Source organism: Cinclus cinclus, chromosome 14 (assembly GCF_963662255.1).
Source record: "Cinclus cinclus chromosome 14, bCinCin1.1, whole genome shotgun sequence".
Lineage (NCBI taxonomy): Eukaryota > Metazoa > Chordata > Aves > Passeriformes > Cinclidae > Cinclus > Cinclus cinclus.
In genome coordinates, this window is record NC_085059.1 from 14,702,431 (window position 1) to 14,723,180 (window position 20,750).

At 45.3% G+C, this 20,750-nt stretch overlaps 1 protein-coding gene across 1 annotated transcript; it reads left to right on the forward strand.

Annotated features, from left to right (window-relative positions):
* The first annotated feature begins 1,308 nt into the window (after nucleotides 1–1,308).
* Nucleotides 1,309–20,728, forward strand: HMGXB3 (HMG-box containing 3). The gene is made up of 20 exons (XM_062502548.1): nucleotides 1,309–1,403; nucleotides 2,078–2,225; nucleotides 2,651–2,825; nucleotides 3,273–3,836; nucleotides 4,504–4,602; nucleotides 6,085–6,216; nucleotides 8,000–8,415; nucleotides 8,759–8,934; nucleotides 9,225–9,322; nucleotides 9,908–10,006; nucleotides 10,559–10,708; nucleotides 12,332–12,633; nucleotides 13,977–14,104; nucleotides 14,631–14,762; nucleotides 15,032–15,216; nucleotides 15,773–15,992; nucleotides 16,998–17,131; nucleotides 17,429–17,545; nucleotides 17,877–18,086; nucleotides 18,800–20,728. Exons 2-20 carry the CDS (start codon nucleotides 2,080–2,082, stop codon nucleotides 19,268–19,270), a joined length of 3,954 nt encoding a protein of 1,317 aa, XP_062358532.1. The 5' UTR covers nucleotides 1,309–1,403; nucleotides 2,078–2,079; the 3' UTR covers nucleotides 19,271–20,728.
* Nucleotides 20,729–20,750: the final 22 nt, after the last annotated feature.

Genomic DNA, 20,750 nt, shown 5'->3' on the forward strand with positions numbered 1-20,750 from the left:
GAAGGGTCTGGAGCACAAATCCTATGAGGAGCAACTGAGGGAGCTGCGTGTGTGTAGCCCAGAGAAAAAGAGGCTTGGGGGTGACCTTATGTCTGCAAGTCTCTGACACTTGGAGGGTGAAGCCAGGTGGGGGTCAGCCTCTGTTCCCAGGTAACTGTTGGAAATGATGTAATGTTCCTAATTAATTGATTTACTTTCCTAATTTCTTTTAAAAATACATATACATGTATTGCAGTGACATAACTAGCAACACAACGAGAGGACTTAGTCTTAAGCTGTCCTGGGGAGGTTCAGGTTGAATAACAAGATGAATTTCTTCACAAATTTTCCAGTTAAATATTTAAACCCTTTTCTAGCTTCTAATTTTTAAATATATTGTTTCTGCCTAACCAGTCAGGTTTCAGTTGTATTCTTACTGATTCTGCTGCTTTTGATTTCCCTAGAAAACTATTTCATTAATAGCTCTGACATCTTGTACTAGCTTGTGTTCATTAGTATGTGGCTTCTTTACCGGTATGAGTACTATATTCTGATTCACATCCCCCTAGTAATCCTCGTTGAACAAATTTTTTTTCCACAAAAACGGTGATTAGACATTGGAATGGTGCGCTCAAGGAGGTGGAGACACCGTTCCCAGAGCTTTTTACTGGACATGGCACGCACGGTCTGTTTGACATGGTGGTGGTATTGGGTTATAGGCTGGATTCCATGATCTCAGAGGTCTACTCCAAACTAAATGATCCTGTGATTGCTGGGACGACATCACCGGAGCTCGGAGCAGTGCTTTGCCCCGGCGGTGCCGCACTCACGAGGGGAAGGGCCAGGCTTGGACCGCTGCTCCAACGAGCGCAGGAAGGAAAAAGCGTGAAAACGGCGCAGAGCACTGATGACGGTAAGAGCTCGATGCTGTTCCTGCAAAACGCAATCCCGCTGCCGCGGCCCACGCCCTTTGCTAACTAAGCGCTAATTAAGCGCTAATTGCGCCTCGCCGCCCCTACCCTGTCCCATCCCGCTCTCGCGCGCGCCCGCCCTCATGAGAAATGGCGGGAATAGGGCACACGCCCGCCGTCCTTTCGCCGCGCACGCGCAGAAGAGTGACCCCTCCCGGCCGCCGTCCCACCCCGCCATGCCCCGGATGCCGTCGCCGCGCTCACTTCCGGCGGAGGCCCCGGCGCGGAGGCTCCGGTGCAGCCCCGCTCCGCCCGGGCCCGGCCCGCAGCCGGCCCAGCATGCCGGGGCGGCCCGCCCCGCTCAGCCCGCCCACCCCTCACCGCCTTCACGTACGGTCCCCCCTGCGCGGCCGGCCCGTGGCCCCGACGCTGCCTCCTCCACGCCGCCGCGCCCCGGCGGGGACGTGACCGCAGCTCGCCGCCTGTTCGCCCGCACGGCCGCGGAGCTGTCCGGTGAGTGGGGACGCCTGGGAGGGGGCCGCGGAAATATTTGAGAAGACTGGAGGGAGCCGCGCCGCTCCGCTTGGCCTCGGGCGGTGTGGAGGAGACGGGGCTCGGGATAATGGCCTGAGGTTCGCCCGAGATCACCGGCTGCGCGGGCCCGAGGTACGGGCCATGCCGGGGCCGTACCTGGCGTAGGTGCTGCTCCCTTTCTCTCCTGTGTCCTCCCCGCCTCCCAGCGCCCCGCGGCCTGGAGCCGTCCGTCATCGCTGTCAAGCGAGGAGCCCCGGAGAGCTGGGATTGTGAGACTTCTTGCTTGTTCAGCCTCTGGCCGTGATTTTGTAGTGTGGCCGTGATATGACACCTTGTAGCCAGACAGCTGTTGGCTGAGTGTATGGTTCTCTCTGGGTCACCAAAGGTACCTGAGAGTTTCCTGTGGAGTTGCAGCTCTGGAAATGCAGATGCAGTGGATCTGCACTGAACTGATGTTATGATGTTATTGAGGTTATAGATGCAGAAGTTTCCTTCTAAAAGTAGATAAATAGAGAACACATAGTTATCTTGATTTAATTAAAGTCAAACTTAGATAGCAACAGTGCTGTTAGTTTACTAAAGTGATTAAAAGTGCTATTTGTCAGGAGAAATGTATAACTTGGCAAGAGAATAACACAGAATATGTGTTTTAGCCATGGAGGCTCCCTATGATGGCACTGAGGTAACTGTGGTGATGGAGGAGATAGAGAGCACTTACACTTACATGTCACCAGTGCCATCCAAGAAGAAGAAGAAACATAAAAGTACTGGTGATCATGGAGAAAAAGCCAAGAAGCCTCGGTAAGTTCTTTCTGCCTTCATTTAGTTCCTTTGTAGGGTGTGAGAGCAGTTTTCCTTGTTTCTGACATGAGTGGGCTTAGCAGTGCACTTGGAACACTTCATAGTGTAAAATATTGTATATGAAATACCATGACACTTTGGTCCTGCTCAGACATTCTTTACAGGTGCCACTGTTGCTCAGTTTAGAGTTTGCCTACCTCGGAATAGTTTGCCTTAGGCTGTTCCTCAGAGCTTCTCTTTTTTTTCTTCAGAGGTTCTCTTCAGAGGGAGAGTTTTCATTTGGTTAAAAATGCATTTACATATAAAATTAAATGTAACTTGCTTGTTGCATGACTTTGAGACAAACCTAAACCTTGTGGATTTATTTTTCCCCAAGGAATTTATGTAGAATGACCTTAACATTTAAATTTCTGGTTGTATTTCAGATCTGCTTATCTTCTCTACTATTATGATATTTACTTGAAAGTACAGCAAGAGCTTCCACACCTCCCTCAATCTGAAATCAACAAAAAGATCAGTGAGAGCTGGAGGTTGCTCAGTGTGGCTGAAAAGAGCTACTACTTGGAGAAAGCCAAGTTGGAGAAAGAGGGATTGGACCCGGTAAGTTGTCTTTGTGGAAGTTGTTTAGCTGCTGAAGAGAGAGGCAGTTATCTGCTTACACAGCCCTGTGTGGGAGAGTTGTTTAACTGCAGGTTCCAGTTTGTATCCTTGCTCAGGGCAGCCTTTAAAGAAGTGGTCTGAGGCCATTACCTTTTGCTTTTGCCTTCAGTTCAATTGAGGGAGGATATTTTGTAATCTGAGATGGATATATCTGGTACCTGCTCACAGCATTTATTTTTTTGTGTCCTTTCATCAGAGTGAGTGTTGGTAAAGTGGGTGATAATACCAGGACTGAGAGGGGTTCTGCAGGCTCTTTTCTGTGGAGAAATTTCCAGCAAACTCCTTCAGGATACCGTTTTTACCTTAGGCACTAAAACAGCAGGATTGAGAACTGAATCTCTTCCTTTTCTCATATTCATTTATTCCATCCTCTGGTTTTACCCACAGAACTCCAAGGCACCCACTCGAACTGCAGTAGTCCCTGACATTCCAGGCTTTCGTAAGATTCTTCCTCGCTCCGATTATATAATTATTCCCAAAACCACTCTTCAAGAAGACAGGAGCAGGCAGGCTCTGGAGCTATGTGTTACACAGAGCCCAGCAGCATCTGAAGGCTTGGTGGCTCCCAGGAATGTCACCAGTGTGTCCCGTGACACCATGCAGAACATCCTTTCCGTGGACTCGGGCCAGGCTGGTGTCTCAGAGCAGTGCATTGCCATCGAGGGGCTGGCAGAGGACACAGCAACGTTTGCCCAGCCTGAGGCTGCAGAAGAAGCAGTTGCCTCCGACGTTCTCTCTCGTTATGTTGGGCCTGTGACAGAGAAAGTGGCTGGAGATATCCTCTTGGATGAGGCTTCTTTGGAAATAGAAGGACAGGCGTACCAGACAGCCCGAGTGGTTATTGAGGAGACTCTGGTTAGCAGCTCCACAGACATCTCCAACGGGAGCGTTGCTGTGGCCCGTCCCCAGGTGCCTGATGGGATGTCTGTGGTAACTGTGGTGACTGGGAGGGTAAGTTTTTCCAGTGACACTCAGACCCCTGCCAGATCTCACCTGAAACATCTTGAGTGTTGTTTCCCCCATTTTACTTGAGATCTTCCGTGGGTGTAGGAGATCCTCTGCCCAACTTGCTGATGCTCAGTGCTTAGAGAAACAGAAACTTTTGTAATCAATATTACAATAGTAATTCCCTGACTAAGTTGTCTCTGTTTGCAGATTGACTCAGCCATATGCTGGTATCAATTGTACCTTAACATAACTGAGTTCTTTTAATTGTTTGTTATAACAATACTTGGGGTATTGCAGTGCAAGTAATTAGGTTCTGCAGTTACACTGCAAGATTTTGGTGAGAAAAAATGCTACTGCTGTACTGTTGATAGCTGTTTCCTGGTTGCAGAGAGGTAGAAGGGAGTCCTTTTAAGCTGAGATTTTAGGGATCAGTAATAGAAAACCTTAGTCTGTAAAGAGTTGGATACTCTGTTTTCAGTTTCAAAGTGTGAGGAGTTTGGTAGTTTCCAGGGTACATCTGGTAAGGCCATTGCTTTTGATATGGTTGTTGCTCTGTCCTGTATTCTGGTCTCATCAGTCCTTAGGACACATTAATGTTCATGAGAGGGAGGGATATGGGTCACCATGTCTCTTGTTTTCTGCATGTGTTTTCCCTTTGACTTCATTTTAGGATACTGAAGAGAGTAGCTCCTCCACACCTGCAACACAGTTTATCATGTTACCTTTGCCAGCTCATTCTGTTGTGGAGAACCCAGCATCAATTAAATTGGTAAGAATTTCAGAGCGTTGTATAGTATGTTAAAGTTTGGATGTTGTAGATTGGTCTTAAAGATGTTAGAGTGGCAGGGATTTTGCTCATGGTTCAGTTTTTAAACATAACCCAATTTGGAGTTGCCGTATCAGCTGATGTATTTCTTGTCCCTTGCCTTATGTCTTGCATAGGCTAAGAGGGTTACATTTCTACATTTCTCCTTTGTGTTACATTTCTTCTGCCTTCCTACTCAGGGAATTATTGGAAGCAGATGGAGTAGATAAAGCTATCACAACACATCTGGCCAACAGCAGTTTCTGTGTAGCCATCTACATCCACTACTTGGATGCATATTTGGCTTCATAAAAAGCCAGCATCTTATCCTTTAAGGGCAAGGATCTGCTCTTTTGACAGGAAAACTAACCCCAAAGCTATTGCTTCGGTTGTGTGGCAGAAGGGGAGCAATAATCTGAGATTTTGAGAAGCCATATAAAAGGTTGTGTAGCCTCTTGCATGAGGAAGAATAGTATTAATTTGCTAATTAACCACTTCAGACACTTGTGTTTTTGTAGCCATTTTGGGAGTTCACTGTACAGTCAGTACTGCAGCTCCTTCTGTTATATAAGCTAGCATCAAATCCTGTTTTCCAGGTTCTCTATGCTTCCAGCTGGTGGAACACTGCTGACATTTATAGTGGTGCATAGTGTAATGCTCTTCCAGTTGTCTCGGGCAGAATGGTTTTTGTTCCTGAGAAGGATCTCAGGACTCATTTTTTTGACAGCAGCACTTGCATTTCTAGAAAAAATCTGTACCTAGTTAGGGGGGTTACAGTACAACAGCTCCCTGGGAGGTGTTGAGAGCAGGATATTGGGAAGTGCTGTGCTGACAAAAACTGAAATGTGTTTATGCAGTTGTCCTGACAAAGGTGACAGGTTCTACTTTAGTTATTTGTATAAATAGTGCCTGGTGATGCTGCTTGTGTTTCAGTAGTTCATAGCAAGTTACAGTGAAGGACCAGGGCACACTTGACCATCCCATACAGCAACAAATTGCTGATAAAACTGCATCATGAGTGCTTGTCTTCATTGCTTTTTGCTGTGTTGTCATGAGCATTAAATCACATCTTGTCTTACTGTGGATTGCTGTTAGAAGCATTTTAATGTCATCTTACTATGACTTTTTCATGTTCAAGAAGAATTGTGAAATCACTAATTGCAATATTAGCTTCTCCAGGAGGTTATGTGCATTGTTAATCTCTGCTCTGCAGGTTGATCTAGATTCTGTTAATGCCAGAGACTGAGCATTTAGACTTGCAGTAGTTATGGTGCTGTCTCACCCTGACTCAGCTGTGTGATGTTTGTTCAGTAAAATGAATAATAGTGGAAGGCTGGTGACCTGCCAAATAACATTTGTAAAATGCTTATGAGGAAAAAGGAAGTGATCAGCACAGCTTTGTGGTTTTTGGGTCTGTAGACAAATTCTTGAAAATTCTTGTTTTAGACAACCACCTATACTCGCAGGGGACATGGAAATTGCACCAATCCTGGCTGTTCCTTCACTTATGTCACCAGGCATAAGCCACCAAAGTGCCCAACATGTGGAAACTTCCTGGGAGGGAAATGGATCCCAAAGGTAAATTTGTCTTTCCTTTCCTGACTTTGAGACAAAAAAGCGCTGTTTTTGTGATATTTCTAGACTTGTAGATCTAGCACAGGAGGTCAGATACACCAGAAATGATCCCTGTACTTGTGTAGTTGTGTGCTGGAGCAAGTCACCATTGCAGAGGACACTTGGCCAAGGTGAGACCTGAAATCGCCTCACCTTGGGTAAAAATGCTACTTGTATCTGTTCAAATAGATGGAGCTGCATTTGCTAACTCTCTCATTGTGAGGATACACATTTTTCTGGCCCTCTGCCTGCACAGTTCCTGTGACTGGAAGGCATTGCCTGTTCTTCCTGCTACCGTTCCAGCTAAGCTCAGGATGTTGTTTTGTGGTAATTAATATCGGCATTTGAAATTCTACAAATTTAGTTTTCTGTGGTCTTTCAACATTGTTTTTTTAACAGAGAGGAGGAGCAACTCTCAACTTTAGGAGGTGTATAATCCTTTAGGAACTTGTTAATAAAGTTAGTCTAATGTAAGCTGAAGTGCTGTTGGGTATTGTTGTCTCATGGCCATGTGTCTGATCATGATGTTCTGACCTCTGAGTGAAAGGAAATTTCCAGGTGTTGGGAGAGTTGTGAAGGTTGTCTGAGTGGAAAAGTCTTTCTCCACATGATGCCTATTCTGCTTAAGTTACTGGCATCTCTACTAGCTGTGTACAGAAAAACACACTTGATCTTAAACCTTGTCGCTATCCTGGTAATTAGTCAGCTTTGAACAGATGTGCATTTCTGTCTGAAACAGGACTCCTCAGGCACAATTTAAAGGATGTTCTCATTGTGAAAATTGTCATTGACATTCAGTGGCTTTGTGTGGATTTGTTCTGAAGCTCCTTTGTTTTGTGTCTGGATCTATTAAACATTCAGGGATGAGAACTCTTTCGATCAGCTTGCAAACTCTGTAGTGTCTGAGCTGAAGGCTGAGCTTCCTGTGTGGTAGAGTACAAACAGTGATGGTGACATATTCACTTTTGTTTGGTAAACTTGCTGAGGTAGAGAAATGGCTGAATGCAAAAAGTATTTCTGGATTCTGCCTGAACATAGCATGTCTGCTGCTGTTCAGTCTTACCCTGGTTAGAACGGAAAGGTTTCAGAGGGAGTTTTCCTTTTTGTATTTCAGACTTATTCTGATCTGTTGGATTCCATTTCTGATACATTTTTCCATATTCCAATTCAGTGTTCATTGTACCTTTGACTCTGGTACAACGATTTCTGTAGCCATAGTCTTTGGAAGTAACATTTTTCTTAAAGTCAAAAATCTTCTTGAGTAATCCTGTTTTCTGGTTGGCTCACATGCTCGCTTTTCTGAAAGCATGTATCCAAAAGATACCAATTCTCTGTCCTAACTCCCTTTGCTCAGTAATGTGGAAGAACAGTCAGCATCAGAGAGCTGAAGCCATGAAAGAGGAGCGTAGGAGGTGGGTCCTTGCTACAGAGGGTGGTGGGTGACTTTGTGGTGTTGATGCTAATGGTGATATTTAAGGGAGTTTAAGAGAGACTGATTCTTCAATGTAATCAGTGTCTAAAAATAATACATGAAGGGGCAGGAGGCCAGATGCAATGTTAGCAGGACCTTTGCTGTTGTGGGAGATGCTGTCTGTCTACTCCCATACAATTCACTGCTTAAACACTTAGGATTTTGCTGTTTTGATCCAGCATTAAATAGGCCATGGAAAATGTGGCATATGTGCAAGGGACTTGCTTATCTGTGAAAGCTGAAAGCTCTGAAATGTGACTCTCTCCTTGTTTCCAGGAAAAGCAACCAAAAAGCAAATCTGAGCCAAATTCAGGCACCTCTCTTAAAACTCCAGCAGCTAAAAGAAGTCAGCAGTCAGCCCTCACAGAACCCACGGCCATTAGTGAGAGCTCCTCCAAGTCCGCCTTGGAGAGCTCTGAAGCTGTCAGCCAGCTGCTGAATGCTGTGCCTGTCGGAGGGCAGATGCCTGACATGGAGTGGGAGGAAGTGATCATCTCTGAGGACCACTTTCTCCCAAATAACATGCTTGCTGAAGACAGGAGGAGTGCTGTTGGAGTGGTGCTGGGCCAAGAGAGCCAGCGGCAAGCAGACACTTCTTCGGAGCAGGCAGAGAAAGGAAGCGTAGGGCTGGGGATGTCGACGTCTTCTGAGGTGTTGAGTCCAAATGCCTCTGTGAAAAAACCAATGGTGGGGTGAGTCAGTTTTCCATGTGTTATGTGAGCATATTATGTCTATTGTGTGCTCATGGGACTAGTCCAAGAAGTTGAAGGCTGTTGGCAGTGCTTCCTTTAAGACTTCTTGTGTTTACTATCTGTTTTGTGCCAGTTCAGGATTGTTCCTTTGAGTCTTTGTCCATCAGAACTATTTCTTTTTTAAGTGACAGGTTGTAGTCACAGGGCAGATCCAGCCTTAGCACTCTCTATTGCAACAGCTCTGATTAGTGTGCTAACAAAGCACAATTCAGGGAAAGGAGGAAGGCTGAAGCTGAGGGGAAATCGATGGAATATTTTTCCACTTGTAGTTCTTGTTTTCCAGAACTGATGCAACAGCTGCTACGCACAAGGGACAAGAAGTAAAGAGTAAACCAAGACCCAAGCCCTCCTTGCTGGCTGCAGCCAGACCCATGCGAGCCATTCTGCCTGCTCCAGCCAGCGTGGGGAGAGAAGCCAACACGGAGCAGCCGAGCAGCAGGCAGGCCTTTGCAAGTACTGGTAAAAGGAGCATTCTCTGTGTGCTTTGGGAGCTGTTGCCTTTCCTCACCATGCTGAAGTGGTGTTTGCCAATAAGAAGATAGGTTTCAAGGGAGATGGTTACCAGTGCTAGGAAAAAAACAGTTTGTCTCTGCCTGAGTGCAGTAAATGGGCCGTGAAACACCTGCTTGGGTTATTTTAATCTCAGAGGAAAGATATCACATGACTATAGTGGCATTTATCAAGGATGTGTCAGAAAGAAACAGAACCTCTTTTCTCACATTTAACCTGATGCATCTCTTTCCTCCTAGATAAGCATTCCCCTGTGAGAACATCAGGCTTGAAGCCCAGTACACTGAAACAGTTGGGCCAGTCAGTTCTGCAGCCACCAACGGCTGTGGAGCAAAAGGTTGTTCTTCAAATCCAAGTTTTTTTCCTGGATTTTTTTGGGGAGGAGGGTTTTATTTGTGGTTTTGGTTTGGTTTTTTCATGTTGTCTTTTTTCTCCCAGATGAGTGATACTACCTGAGTGAGAAATGGAACAAAAACTGTAGCAGCCTTATGATTATGAGATCTGTGACTGGCTGTTTTTAGTTATATGATTGGGTAGCAGAATGACTGCTTGGTGGCTGAATATGGGAACTGAGCTGAGAGATGCTGTTGGACAATCCTGCTGTTGGTTACTTTGGGAACCTCGCAGCTACTTTCAGAACATGCTTTAGGGATCCGCTGGTGCTTTGATAATCTGGCATGCAATACTGAATACTGAACTTTTCACTTGTAAAGTATGACTGAATATGCCAAGGTGCTGAAATGAATCTGTGAACTGTAATGCTTTCACATGCAAAATAGTGTCTTATGGTATTATGGATGTTAAGTGAACATTAATTAATCTCTTGGGGGCAGGAATGCTAATAGATACTGATTATTGATGCATGTATGTATTTATTAGTAGATATCTGATGGTTGTTGTTTTTTCTGCTTTCAATCTCTAGATCCACAGTTCTGTGACAAGCAGGGCATCTGAGTTTAAAATTGTGGAGGTCAAACCAGACATGTTCCCTTCCTACAAGTACAGTTGCACTGTAACTTTGGTGAGAATTTTTCAAATAGTGTGACTTCTGCCACAGGGAGTGTCCTCTCTGGTATGAGAATATTCTGGGACTTCTGTTCTACTGACTTGTGCAAATACATCTAATTTTTAACATGAAATAATCTGTACTTTATGTCATCTCTAGACCTAGGCCAGGATGACTGTGCTATGTTTTGCAGTTATGTTTGGGGCCTTGTTAAGAGATGGATTTTAACTCATCCCCATGCATAATCTCCATCCCCTCCTTAAGTTCAGCAGGGAGGATCAGGGGTTTCTGAATGAATTTAATGTGCTTCTGGTCTGAAGAACTGGCCCCAGAATGTTTAAGTGCCACTTAAAGGATTCTGTGCAAAGTGACAGGGCTTGCTATTGATGTTTAAACAAGATGTTATAAAGTGGAGATAAAAGATAAAATAAACTCTGTTAGAATCTTGTTGGCTTAGAATCTTGTTGGCTTAGAATCATAGTCATTCAGGCTGGAAAAGACCTTTAAGATCATGAAGTCAAGCTATTAAAAGTTGAGGCTGGCAAATGTCTCTTTTATGTCATTCAGGATTTGGGATTAGCAACATCACGTGGCAGAGGGAAATGCAAGAACCCCTCCTGCAGTTATGTGTACACAAACAGGCACAAACCACGCGTCTGCCCAAGCTGTGGATACAACCTTGCCAAAGACAGGACTGAGAAAACAGCAAAATCACTGGTAAGGTTCAAGCTAGTGTGTTTTATCACGTCTGTTGTGAGCTAGGCAGAGAAATTTAGTTTGCAAGTTCCTGTGGAAACGTGGTTTGGTTTTTTTGTTTTTTTTCCGTTATGATGAACTTTTCTGGTAGAGTGGTTCCTATTTAAAATATCCGTGATGATTGTTGAACAGCAGTGTTCTTCAGGCTGAGTGAGTCTGAACATACCCGGTGCTACCACTGGGTGTCTCCTCTACTTAAGAGTTCTTCTGTTGTGTCAGTACGTATTGGGAAAATCAACCCTGAAGTCACAGAATTGCTGTGTCAGCTTTGTTGAACTTCAAGAAACTCCCAAGTATGGTCTGCTTTGTGAGCAGTTTGGGGCTAGTGTCAGTTAAGTCAATACATCTTGTGTTAGAGCCTCCTGTTTTTAAGGGTTTGTAGAGCAACTTTTACTTCCAACCTGAATTTATTTCTGGATGTAGGGTTTTTTTTCTGATGTATAAATATGTTTTCAGTTGTCTGCTGTTCTGTGTGGATGTAATTAATTCTGGGTTTTTTTGTTTTTTTTTTTGCCCTTGCAGTCTCAAAGGTTAGCTTTTCTCATACTGAATTGTCATGTTTTTAAAACAATAAAAGAAAAAATGAGCTTTCCTGCTCTTAGCTGAAATGTCTACTCAGCAAATAGACAGGATTTTAGTCTGTGTAGTAGACTCATCCACTTGCCTTTTTTTTATTTTGAAGAACATAACTGTGTTTAGTGGTATTGTTTTTTCTTTTAAAAACACAAACTGAGATGGCCTGTGTGAAACTCACAAACAGCTGTGTAAGGAACAGCAGTATGCTTAGCTCAGCTTGCATTCTGAGAGGCATGTGGCTTTTCTCTTCCTCATTTAGTTTTTTTCTTTTTTTCTGGTTGTAGATGTGTTTAACATTCCTGTCTCAGAGTTCATTGTTGTCTCTTTTGAGACTGATCACTGGGCTTTTGACTGATCATATATCTCTTTGCTAGACCAGTCAGAAAACCAGGTTGAAATGTTGACAGAAGAGTTTCAGGGGTTAAACAGATCAGCCTGTTTATGTTCTCTCTGTTCTCCTGGGACAAGCTGTAGTTTGGTTCGCCTGTGTTTGTCCATTTTGTTGTGATGGTATGTGTGTGTTGGAGAAGGGCAGACTGTAGCTGATCAATTGTTATTGATTAGTGTGTTTTGTGTATCACAGCCCCCAGTTCTCTATATAGCACTTGGTTCCTCCACTTTCTGGAGAGCTGTACAGGCTGCCCTGAACCTGTTCCTGATAACCTGTGTAGAAAGACAGTGATGGGGGCTCTAGTGATGAGGGTTATTGAAGTGTTTATATACCTGTTGGTGGTCATCCTCACCTTCTGGATCCCCCGTCCCTGCTCTTAACAGTTTAATGGCTAATCCGTGATGATCTGGCAGTGAAGGAGTTTCTGAAGGGCTGGGAACTGATTTTGTTAAAGCAATTTGGGCTTGAAGGTCCTGTGTGGAGTCAATGATTCAGCAGTAGAGTAGAAGTCAAGTTTACTGAGTGCAAAGGTTACTGCGTTTCTGCTGCATTTTGTGACTTCTTTGGGCTTAATGTTTCATCCCCATGCTTGCCTAGTTGGATATGTTGCTTTCTAGGAGGTCAGTCCAGGTCAGTCAGACGTGCTGAACACCAGCGAGCCCCTAACGCCATCCCAGAAGGAAATCCAGCGTCAGTCCACGCTGCAGCTGCTGCGCAAGGTGATGCAGATCCCCGAGAGCGAGTCGGAGCTGGCAGAGATCTTCACCCTCATCCATGAGCTCAACAGCTCCCGGGTCATCCTGTCCAACGTGAGTGAGGAGACAGTGACCATTGAACAGACCTCCTGGTCCAGCTACTACGAGTCTCCGTGTGTGCAGTGCATCCTCTGTAACAGCCCCTTATTCAAAGGGGGACAGAAGTAAGATTCTGCTTTGGATTTTGGGTCTTTCAAACTCATGCTGATTTTCTTGTCCTGAGCCTGCCTGAAATATTTGCTTCAGCCCCTGGTAGTGAAGCTGGTGAAAGTGACATTGAATAAGCTAAAAGTGTGTGGAAAGGGTTTAGCAGGATCAAAGAGTGACTGCAAAGTCTAGATGTAACTTTTTTCTTATTGAAACAGAGTGTTTTCATTAGTCATCCCCTTATTGTTTTCCATTCTGATGCTTTGAGGCTGAGAGAGAAAAAACTAGTGTGTTTACAGATGTGCACTGTGAGATTTCCTTTCTCTCTCTCTCGCTGGTCTGAATATTTCCTGTGTGGATCTTTTTGCTTATGATATTTTCATTCCTTCATTTCTTAGTGTGTGCTTGAGTGAATACTTTTTTGGAGCAAATATCCAAATTGAAACCTGAATAAAAGTTTTAGTACACAGTCTAGACTGCCTTAACTAGATCTGTATGAAAGCCTGTAGGGTATCTCCTCCCTGAGGCTGCCAGACATCCTCCTGTTTCTGAAAATGTGACCTAAAATTTTTCGTACAGCAAAGTGCTGGAAAGGTTAACATTGTGTTTCTTTCTTCTACAAAAAATTCTTGATACAAATGATGGATTTGGTCAGGCTGGGACCAATTGAGGTGTCTCCAGAAGAGATTCTTTTTATGTTCTGTATTTTTTTCAGAACAGAGCAGTCTCACACCCTGTCCCTTACCTTGGGACTTACCAGTCTGTGCATCGTGAATCCTTGTGTGTGCCTGCCTGCATTGCAGTGCTCTGTGTGTGGGACTCTGTCATGTACCTGCACAGGCTCTAATTGAGGCCCTGCCAGTGGGAAGGAAGTGACTTTGGCTGTGATTCCTGTTTTCTCAGGTGGACAGCAGTATTTCAGCTACTGGCACTCTCCTGTCTGAACTTTCCCCTTTGCAGTTACAGTAGAGGAGCAGACCTTTCTGAATCCCTGTGTGCAGGGACAGGCTGTTGGGGGGAATGTGTTACTGATCACTACAGCAATGGTGGACACTTCTCCCAGGGCAGCTGGGGCCATAGGTTTTCTCCACCTCTCCAGTAACAGGTGCCCAGTGTATGGAGCTGGAGCTGGTGCCGTTTAAGAGAATGTAAGCAGTGACCTGACTCTGCCTGGAAAATCTATTTTAAAATGTAATCTTTCTTTTCTTGGTGTGATACAATGAGGTGAGTTGTCTTAGATTTACATAATGATGAATTTATGTCAACTAGAATGTCTACAGTTACTGCAGGCCTGGACTAAACAATGCATTGGCTTCACTCAGGAGTGTTTTTTTGTTGTTGTTTTTGTTGTGTGTTGCAGTTCCCTTGCTGGTCCTCAGGAGTGCTGGCTGCTGACAGCCAATCAGTTACAGGTGGTTACAGCTCAGGTCAAAGTGTGCTTGAACCTGCAGTGTCTGGCCCTCCATAGCTTCACTGACATTTACACAGGTAGGAAAGATGTGAGCATACAGCATGACTACAGTCTGAACCCTTTGGAAATCTTGGGATTGTATCAAGGCGTTGTCCAGGAAGCTTGTTCCCTTCCCCAGTGTACTAAATTTGAGTTATTTTTTATTTGCTTCTGCTTATTCTGCAAGTAAATCTATGTTTGTGAGTGAAATCTCATGAATGTTCTGGTGAGGAAGATGCACTGGTGTGGGTCTCTGTGTGAGTGTTGAGTTCTGCAAGGCAACCCCTGAGATCACAGTCAGAGACATCTCAGGAGAGTGCTGTTTCATGGCATTGGCTAGTGAGATGGATTGGCAGCTGTTCCTTGTAACTTTTTAAATCAATAGACAAGTCTATGAAAGGAGCTGATATTTCAGCAGGGAACTCTGCGTTTCAGACATCTGTTTGTGTTTCCATTATCCTCTAAATTACTAATGTGAGTGTGTTGTGTATCAGTAAGGAATATACTTCTTTTAGAGGAAGAGCTGGAACCCTACAGACAATAACTGTCTTGTTTTAACTGCAGGGCTTTTCAATGTGGGTAACAAATTGTTAGTGAGCTTGGATCTTCTGTTTGCAATCCGAAACCACATTAAACTTGGAGAGGATCCCAGAGTAGCCGTTGGCAATATCCTTGACTCTGTTCAGGAGCAAACTGGTGGGTTTTCCTTCTTGCTTTTTACCATAACATACCAATCTGTGACCTGATGATGATTGTGAGGTTATAAAAAGGCAAACCTCACCTATTTTAGTGTGGTATGTTTCTATTAAATCACTTCCTAAACCAAACAGTACCTCTATGAGCAGTTCTTTGTAACAATTCTCTAGAGGGCAGGTTTGGTTTTATCTTGCATAGGAGAGCCCTACTACCTCTCCGCTGGCTTCAGGATATGAAAACTGTAATAGGCTGGCACTGTTCTCTTTCAGAAAAAAGCCTGAGCCCTGATGAACTGGGTCAGCTCCAGGAACTGCTGTGCAATGGCTACTGGGCTTTTGAATGCCTGACGGTCCGGGATTACAATGATATGATCTGTGGAATCTGTGGCATAACCCCCAAGGTGGAAATAGCCCAGAGGAATACGGAAAATGTCCTAGCACTGAAAAATATAGAGGTAGGTTTTTCCCACAGCTGTTCATGTTCAAAGCAGATCATAATGATTTTTTGCTGATTCTGGTCTTCATGATGCACAATAAATACACAAGACTTTTGTGACTGGTTTTCTGATGATTCCTGACAAAAGGATGTGGCTGGAGCAGCAAAGCCTGTGCTTCCTCTTAGAGGTGTTGCTGTGTAGTTCAGGGAAAACAAGATCCTTTATCCTTCGACCACAGCAGCCTTGGGCAGTAGGAACCTTGAATGGAAGTTGTTCAATCTGGTCTTCCTTTGACATGACCACATTCTTTTTTTCCTGAAGTTTCCCTGAGGTGCTGTCTTCTCTAATGGGGGAAAAAGCCCTAGTAGGAGAAGGTGGCATGTCTGGCTTTTATGTTAAATATGTCAAATTTTGAGTCTCACCCCGTGTGGTTGTGGGACGCTTTAGGAGACTGAAAGCATCTTGTGATATTTGGGCTGAGCACTCTCCTGGATAGTCCTCATGCTGTGAGTGAGATTGACACAGAACTCAAATGAACTGTGGTTATTCAACCAGTGTTTCTTTCTCTCTGTAGTTTACTTGGCCAGAATACTTGCCATCAAGTGAAGTGAATGTAGAAGACTTCTGGTCCACGATGGAGATGGAGGTGATTGAGCAGGTGGCTTTTCCTTCTAGCATCCCCATCACAAAGTTTGATGCCTCCATTGTTGCTCCTTTCTTCCCTCCACTGATGAGAGGAGCAGTGGTGATCAATACAGAGAAGGATAAGAACCTGCATGCACAGCCAGTGCCAGGTAATGGCTCAGGTTGTGCTTATTAAGGGAGTGCTTGATGTGTTGGTGACTTCAGTCTTGGTGATGTTTAGCATTAAGAATTGCTGATTGCATGATGCTTTAAAAGTTACGTGGGGTGAGAAAAGACAGGGCCACTGGGGTGATTTCAGCTGTTCTCAGGCTACTTTGCTGTTTGAGGCTTGGCTTTTCCTGTGAAGTTTGGATGCACTGGTGGGCTCTGATGCATTTGATACATGGGGTCATGAGAGCATTGCACCCTAAGTGAGATTGCAGAGGGATGCATGCACATCTCGAATTCCAGTCGGTGTTTGTTTCATGTTAGGCTGATACTTGGAGTGGGAAGTTACAGGTAGAGCTTGGTATCTCAGTGTTGCAATCTTATTAAAGGGTGAATAAGTTTTTATAGAACTCGAGAAAAAACTAAGAGAGTGGTGTGCTGATCTTGATCAGAGTTGTCAACATTCAGTACATATTGACTGCATGGAACAAGAAACAGAGAGGAATAATCTCAGTTCTGAGAAGAAAACTGGCTTTGCAAGCTTAACAAGTGTGTGAGTTGGCTTTGCAGACAGGGCTGCAGCTGCTTCAGAGTTGGGCTACAGAAGAGCTGTGTGGGATTTTATGGAAGTGGAGCTCCAGAGAAAGAACCAGAAAGATGTGAAGGCTGAGCCAGGAGCTGTTCAGTCCAAACAGTGACATGCAGTGACATTTATCTCTGCTCTTTTTCATTTGGTTATCCTCACATCAGTAATTTAAAGGCTGCAAATGACATAATAGATAAGTGTTTATGGAGTCTTCAGCTATGCTGGGCTCAGTCTGGTGACCTCAGCAGTGAAGGGCTCAAGACAAGTGTGGGCTGTGATGTGCTTTGCAAGTAGGACTGTTCACAGCTTTCTCTTGCTGGCTGTGGGTTGTGCAGTCTGCTTCTGTAGTCTTCATAAGAAGTTATTTTAGTAAGTTCCCTTCCTGAGAATGAGTGCCAAGACTTGTTTCCTGCCTTTGCAGGTAATGGGAGTGCCTTGGTGAGGCTCCTTCAGGAAGAGGTCTTCAGGCCTGAGCTGATAAACTCTTACAGTGATGAAGAGCTGCAGAGGTTTCTGACCCAGTGTGGCATCCCCTGGGAAACATCACAGACAAAGGTAATGGCTTGTTTGCCCACATACAAGCCTGCAGGAGGGGAGCTGTTCTTCGCTGTCTTTCCCTCATCCACTCTTGCCATCCTAGACAATTAATTTCTCATCTGACTGCACTAAGGGCATGGGTGGGTGACAGCAGGTTATAGGATAATTTACACATGGTGAAATAAATTGAACCTTTGTGGGCTAGAAGAAAGGAGGCCTGTAATTACCTTGTCACCAGCTCAGCATTGTGTAATTGCTTGCAGCCTCACAGAGACTGTTAATTTTAGTCACTTTCTCTGGGCCTGTCTTTTCTAGGACGAGCTCTGCTACTCCCTCCTGGCTCTCTATGAGTTTGTACAGAATGGGACAAGCATTACACCACCTTCTGCTCATCACACAGGAGGGAAAATCTACAAAGTATGTCCACATCAGGTAAGGACAACTGGAGCCAGGATGTTTTTTTTTCCGTCCTTGGCTATTCATTATTTGATTTAACAGCATGGAACTTCCTTATTGAATAGAAGCAATGGAATGGACTTCTCTGAGCCTTAGGAATGAAACATGTTTCTGGGGGCTTGGAAAATTCCCCAAGACAAGGTGAATATTTATGAGGAGGAAACAGAGCATCTTTAGAGAAAGTAGCTGTCTGGTTACTGTATAGTCTGGAACATCTTAAAGGAAGCTGACTTTTTTTAAGACTAGATTTTATTTCTGTAAGTTTTCAGTTTTACTGTGCTGCTGATGTTAATCCTTTTTTTCCTAGGTTGTGTGTGGCTCAAAGTACATAGTAAGAGGAGAAAATGCTCGGGATCACGTGGACTTGTTGGTATCCTCATGTCACTGGCCTCCGGTATATGTTGTTGATACTGCCTCTTCAGTGGCACTATGTGCAGACCTCTGCTGGCCTGGCCTGACTTCCCAGATGTGGGGGAAGAACCAGGGCTGCTTCTCTGACCCTATGGAGCCTCCAACGGTTAGTTATGTCTTTGCTCTCTGTTGTGCCAGTCCAGTATGGAAAAGTTGCAAGGGAGATGAAAATTACAACCCCACCCCCATATGTAACCTGCATTGTGGCTCAAAATAATTCTGTAGAATCACAGAATGGTTTGGGTTGGAAGGGTCCTTAAAGCTCATCCGGTTCACCTCCCTGCAACAGGTAGGGTCCCTTTCCACTAGGCCAGGTTACTCACAGCCCCATCCAGCCTGGTCTTGAACGCTGCCAGGGGTGATTTTGACCTGTTAAGTATCTCCTGATTTAAGCTTTGCCTAAATCCCTCCTGCATCACTCCTAAGCATAGCAGAATTTATTAGGTATTGCCTGGGGATTGTGTTTTATTAGTTACGCCTAAAAGGAAGAGCTGTGCTAGCAGTGCATTGTAACAGTTCAGATCATGAACTTTGGAGCACGTCACTTATTTTGACACAGCAGCTCACTTCTTTCAGACTACTGCTATTCCTTGAGAAGTGGGAGAAGATGGTTCCTAGTGCCTTGGGATTATCTGAGGGCATACAAGTGAGGAGGGAGCATACATACCATCTTTGTGGCATGTAGGGGAAGCCCGGATCATTTAGCCTTCCCCCGTCCTGGTCTTAGTGCTGGAGTTTAGCCTGCCAGTAGTTCTGTCTTCTCATCTGTGGGGAAGTTAGTTGTTGTTCTACCTGGTGTGCATGTGTCTCTTCCCCCAGTACGTGTCCTGCCCTGAACTGCTGGACCAGCACTACAGCGTAGACATGACGGTGGCTGAGCAGTCCCTTCAGCACCCCATCACCAAGTCCTCTGCGCGCCGAATCGTCCACACGGGCTCGGAGCAGAGCGGCCCCTGGGATCCCACAGCTCGGCACCACTGCATCTCCCTGTGCCGTGAGCTGGAGCCCTACGGCGCCATCATCGCCGCCATCAACGACAGCAAAACCAGCAACGTGCGCCAAAGGCCCATCACCTTCGAGAACCCCACGCACTATTACCTCTACAACCGCCTCATGGACTTCCTCACCAGCAGGGAAATCGTCAACAGGCAGATCCAGGAGATCGTGCAGAGCTGCCAGCCGGGGGAGGTGGTGATCCGTGATGCGCTCTACCGGCTCGGGGTGGCCCAGATCAAAACAGAAACAGAAGAGGATGAAGAGGGGAAGCAAGAGGAGGATAGAGGTTGCTGAATAACAAAACAGCCTGTTGGTTTCTCTCTCTGGCCGTGTGGATGGGTGGGCTGAGCCAACTTTTGCAGCTGTCTGGCTTGTGAGTTTGTTTTTACAGGTTGGAGATGTAATGTTGCTGGCTTTGACTGCTGTTACTGACCAAAGAGCTCTGTGCTTCCATAGCATCGTGATAGCTGCTGCAAGCATGGGTCTGTCACCCCCTTGCAGAAGGCTGCAACTGCCTCCAAGGCATGTGATGGACCTGCTGTTCAGGGCTGCGAGATGTTGCCCTCCCTGCAGCTGGAGAGGGGAGAGGAGTTGGTAGCAGGGAGTGTGTGTGGTCAGGCACACACCGGTTTTTTCATTCTGAATCTTGCTTGCTGACTTCTTTGTGCTTATTGGTGGCAGGGCTGGGGGGTGTGGGACCAGGCATAAAAGGTAGATGGCTACAACGATTTCCCCCAAAACATTCTGAATAGGTGGATTTAGGATACTGAGTCCTACTTGGTAATCTTGCAGAGCTCTCAAAGGCATTGGCTGTCTCGAGGAGGAGGAGCTGTGCTGCTTTTACATGCTGTTATCTGGGGAGCCTCCCTGGAGGCTGCACTCCTGGTCCAGGATTGTGGGTGCTTTGGCTGCAGGGAGTTTCTAGAATTGTTTGTCCCGTCACATGAGCACTAATAACTTAGAAGCCAAAAGACACAGTGAGAGTATGTTCTGTATGGTAAGGTAAGAACTGAGCCCCAGGACAGCTGAGGGGTTGGAGGATGGTTTAAGTGCTGTGCAAGGAGTGGCTGTGGAGGGGGGAGGGACACTCAAATACTGTCTATGGGATCAAGGAGTAATGATGAGTGCAATGTCACAAAGCAAGCAGGGTTTTGTATTATGCCCTCATGGAAGTGCTGGGAGAGCTGCGCCCACATGTGCAATCTCATCACTTTGTCAGGTGTCACACCTGCCCTGCCCATGTTCTCACAGTGCTCTGGGAGTTGGAGGAGTCTCCTGCTGCCCAGGTTGCTTTGTCAGCCCCTTGAGAGGAGTTATGATGAGACCTGTGCCTCTGCAGCATAGCTGAAGAGCACCCGGGGCTGTGGGTGCAAAGCTGTGCTGTTATTACAGCAGCTCCCTTTGGCCATGGCTAGTGGTGAAGGTGTTTGGTGTTTGCTGTGACCCGCAGAGGAGATAAGCAGGATGCCAGACTGCTAAGTTGCCATCTTGGGAGTTTATTTTGTCTGGGTGAGCAGTGGGGAAGATTCTGAGGCTTGCGGTGTGGTTGAAAACTCCCTTCTGTGAAGGGGAATGTACTGAGTACCATACTGTTAAAGTAAATGTATTAAGTCTGAGCAAATGCAGTAATCACGGCTTGGGGTTTTTCTGTTAAGAACATTAACTTATTATAAGAGACATTAGTGACTTTTTTCAGTCAGTGATAAAGTTTAATAAATTATCTCCAATTTTGGGGGTGAAACTATGGTCAAATGACTTGGATTTGTTGTTTTTT

What these genes read in the sequence shown, in the direction of transcription:
- HMGXB3 (XM_062502548.1), top strand. Translation starts at nt 2,080, where the DNA reads ATGGAGGCTCCCTATGATGGCACTGAGGTAACTGTGGTGATGGAGGAG. An exon ending in GAGGGAAATGGATCCCAAAG is followed by an intron (nt 6,217 to 7,999) that starts GTAAATTTGTCT and finishes CCTTGTTTCCAG; the next exon opens with GAAAAGCAACCAAAAAGCAA. An exon ending in ACAAAGTATGTCCACATCAG is followed by an intron (nt 17,546 to 17,876) that starts GTAAGGACAACT and finishes TTTTTTTCCTAG; the next exon opens with GTTGTGTGTGGCTCAAAGTA.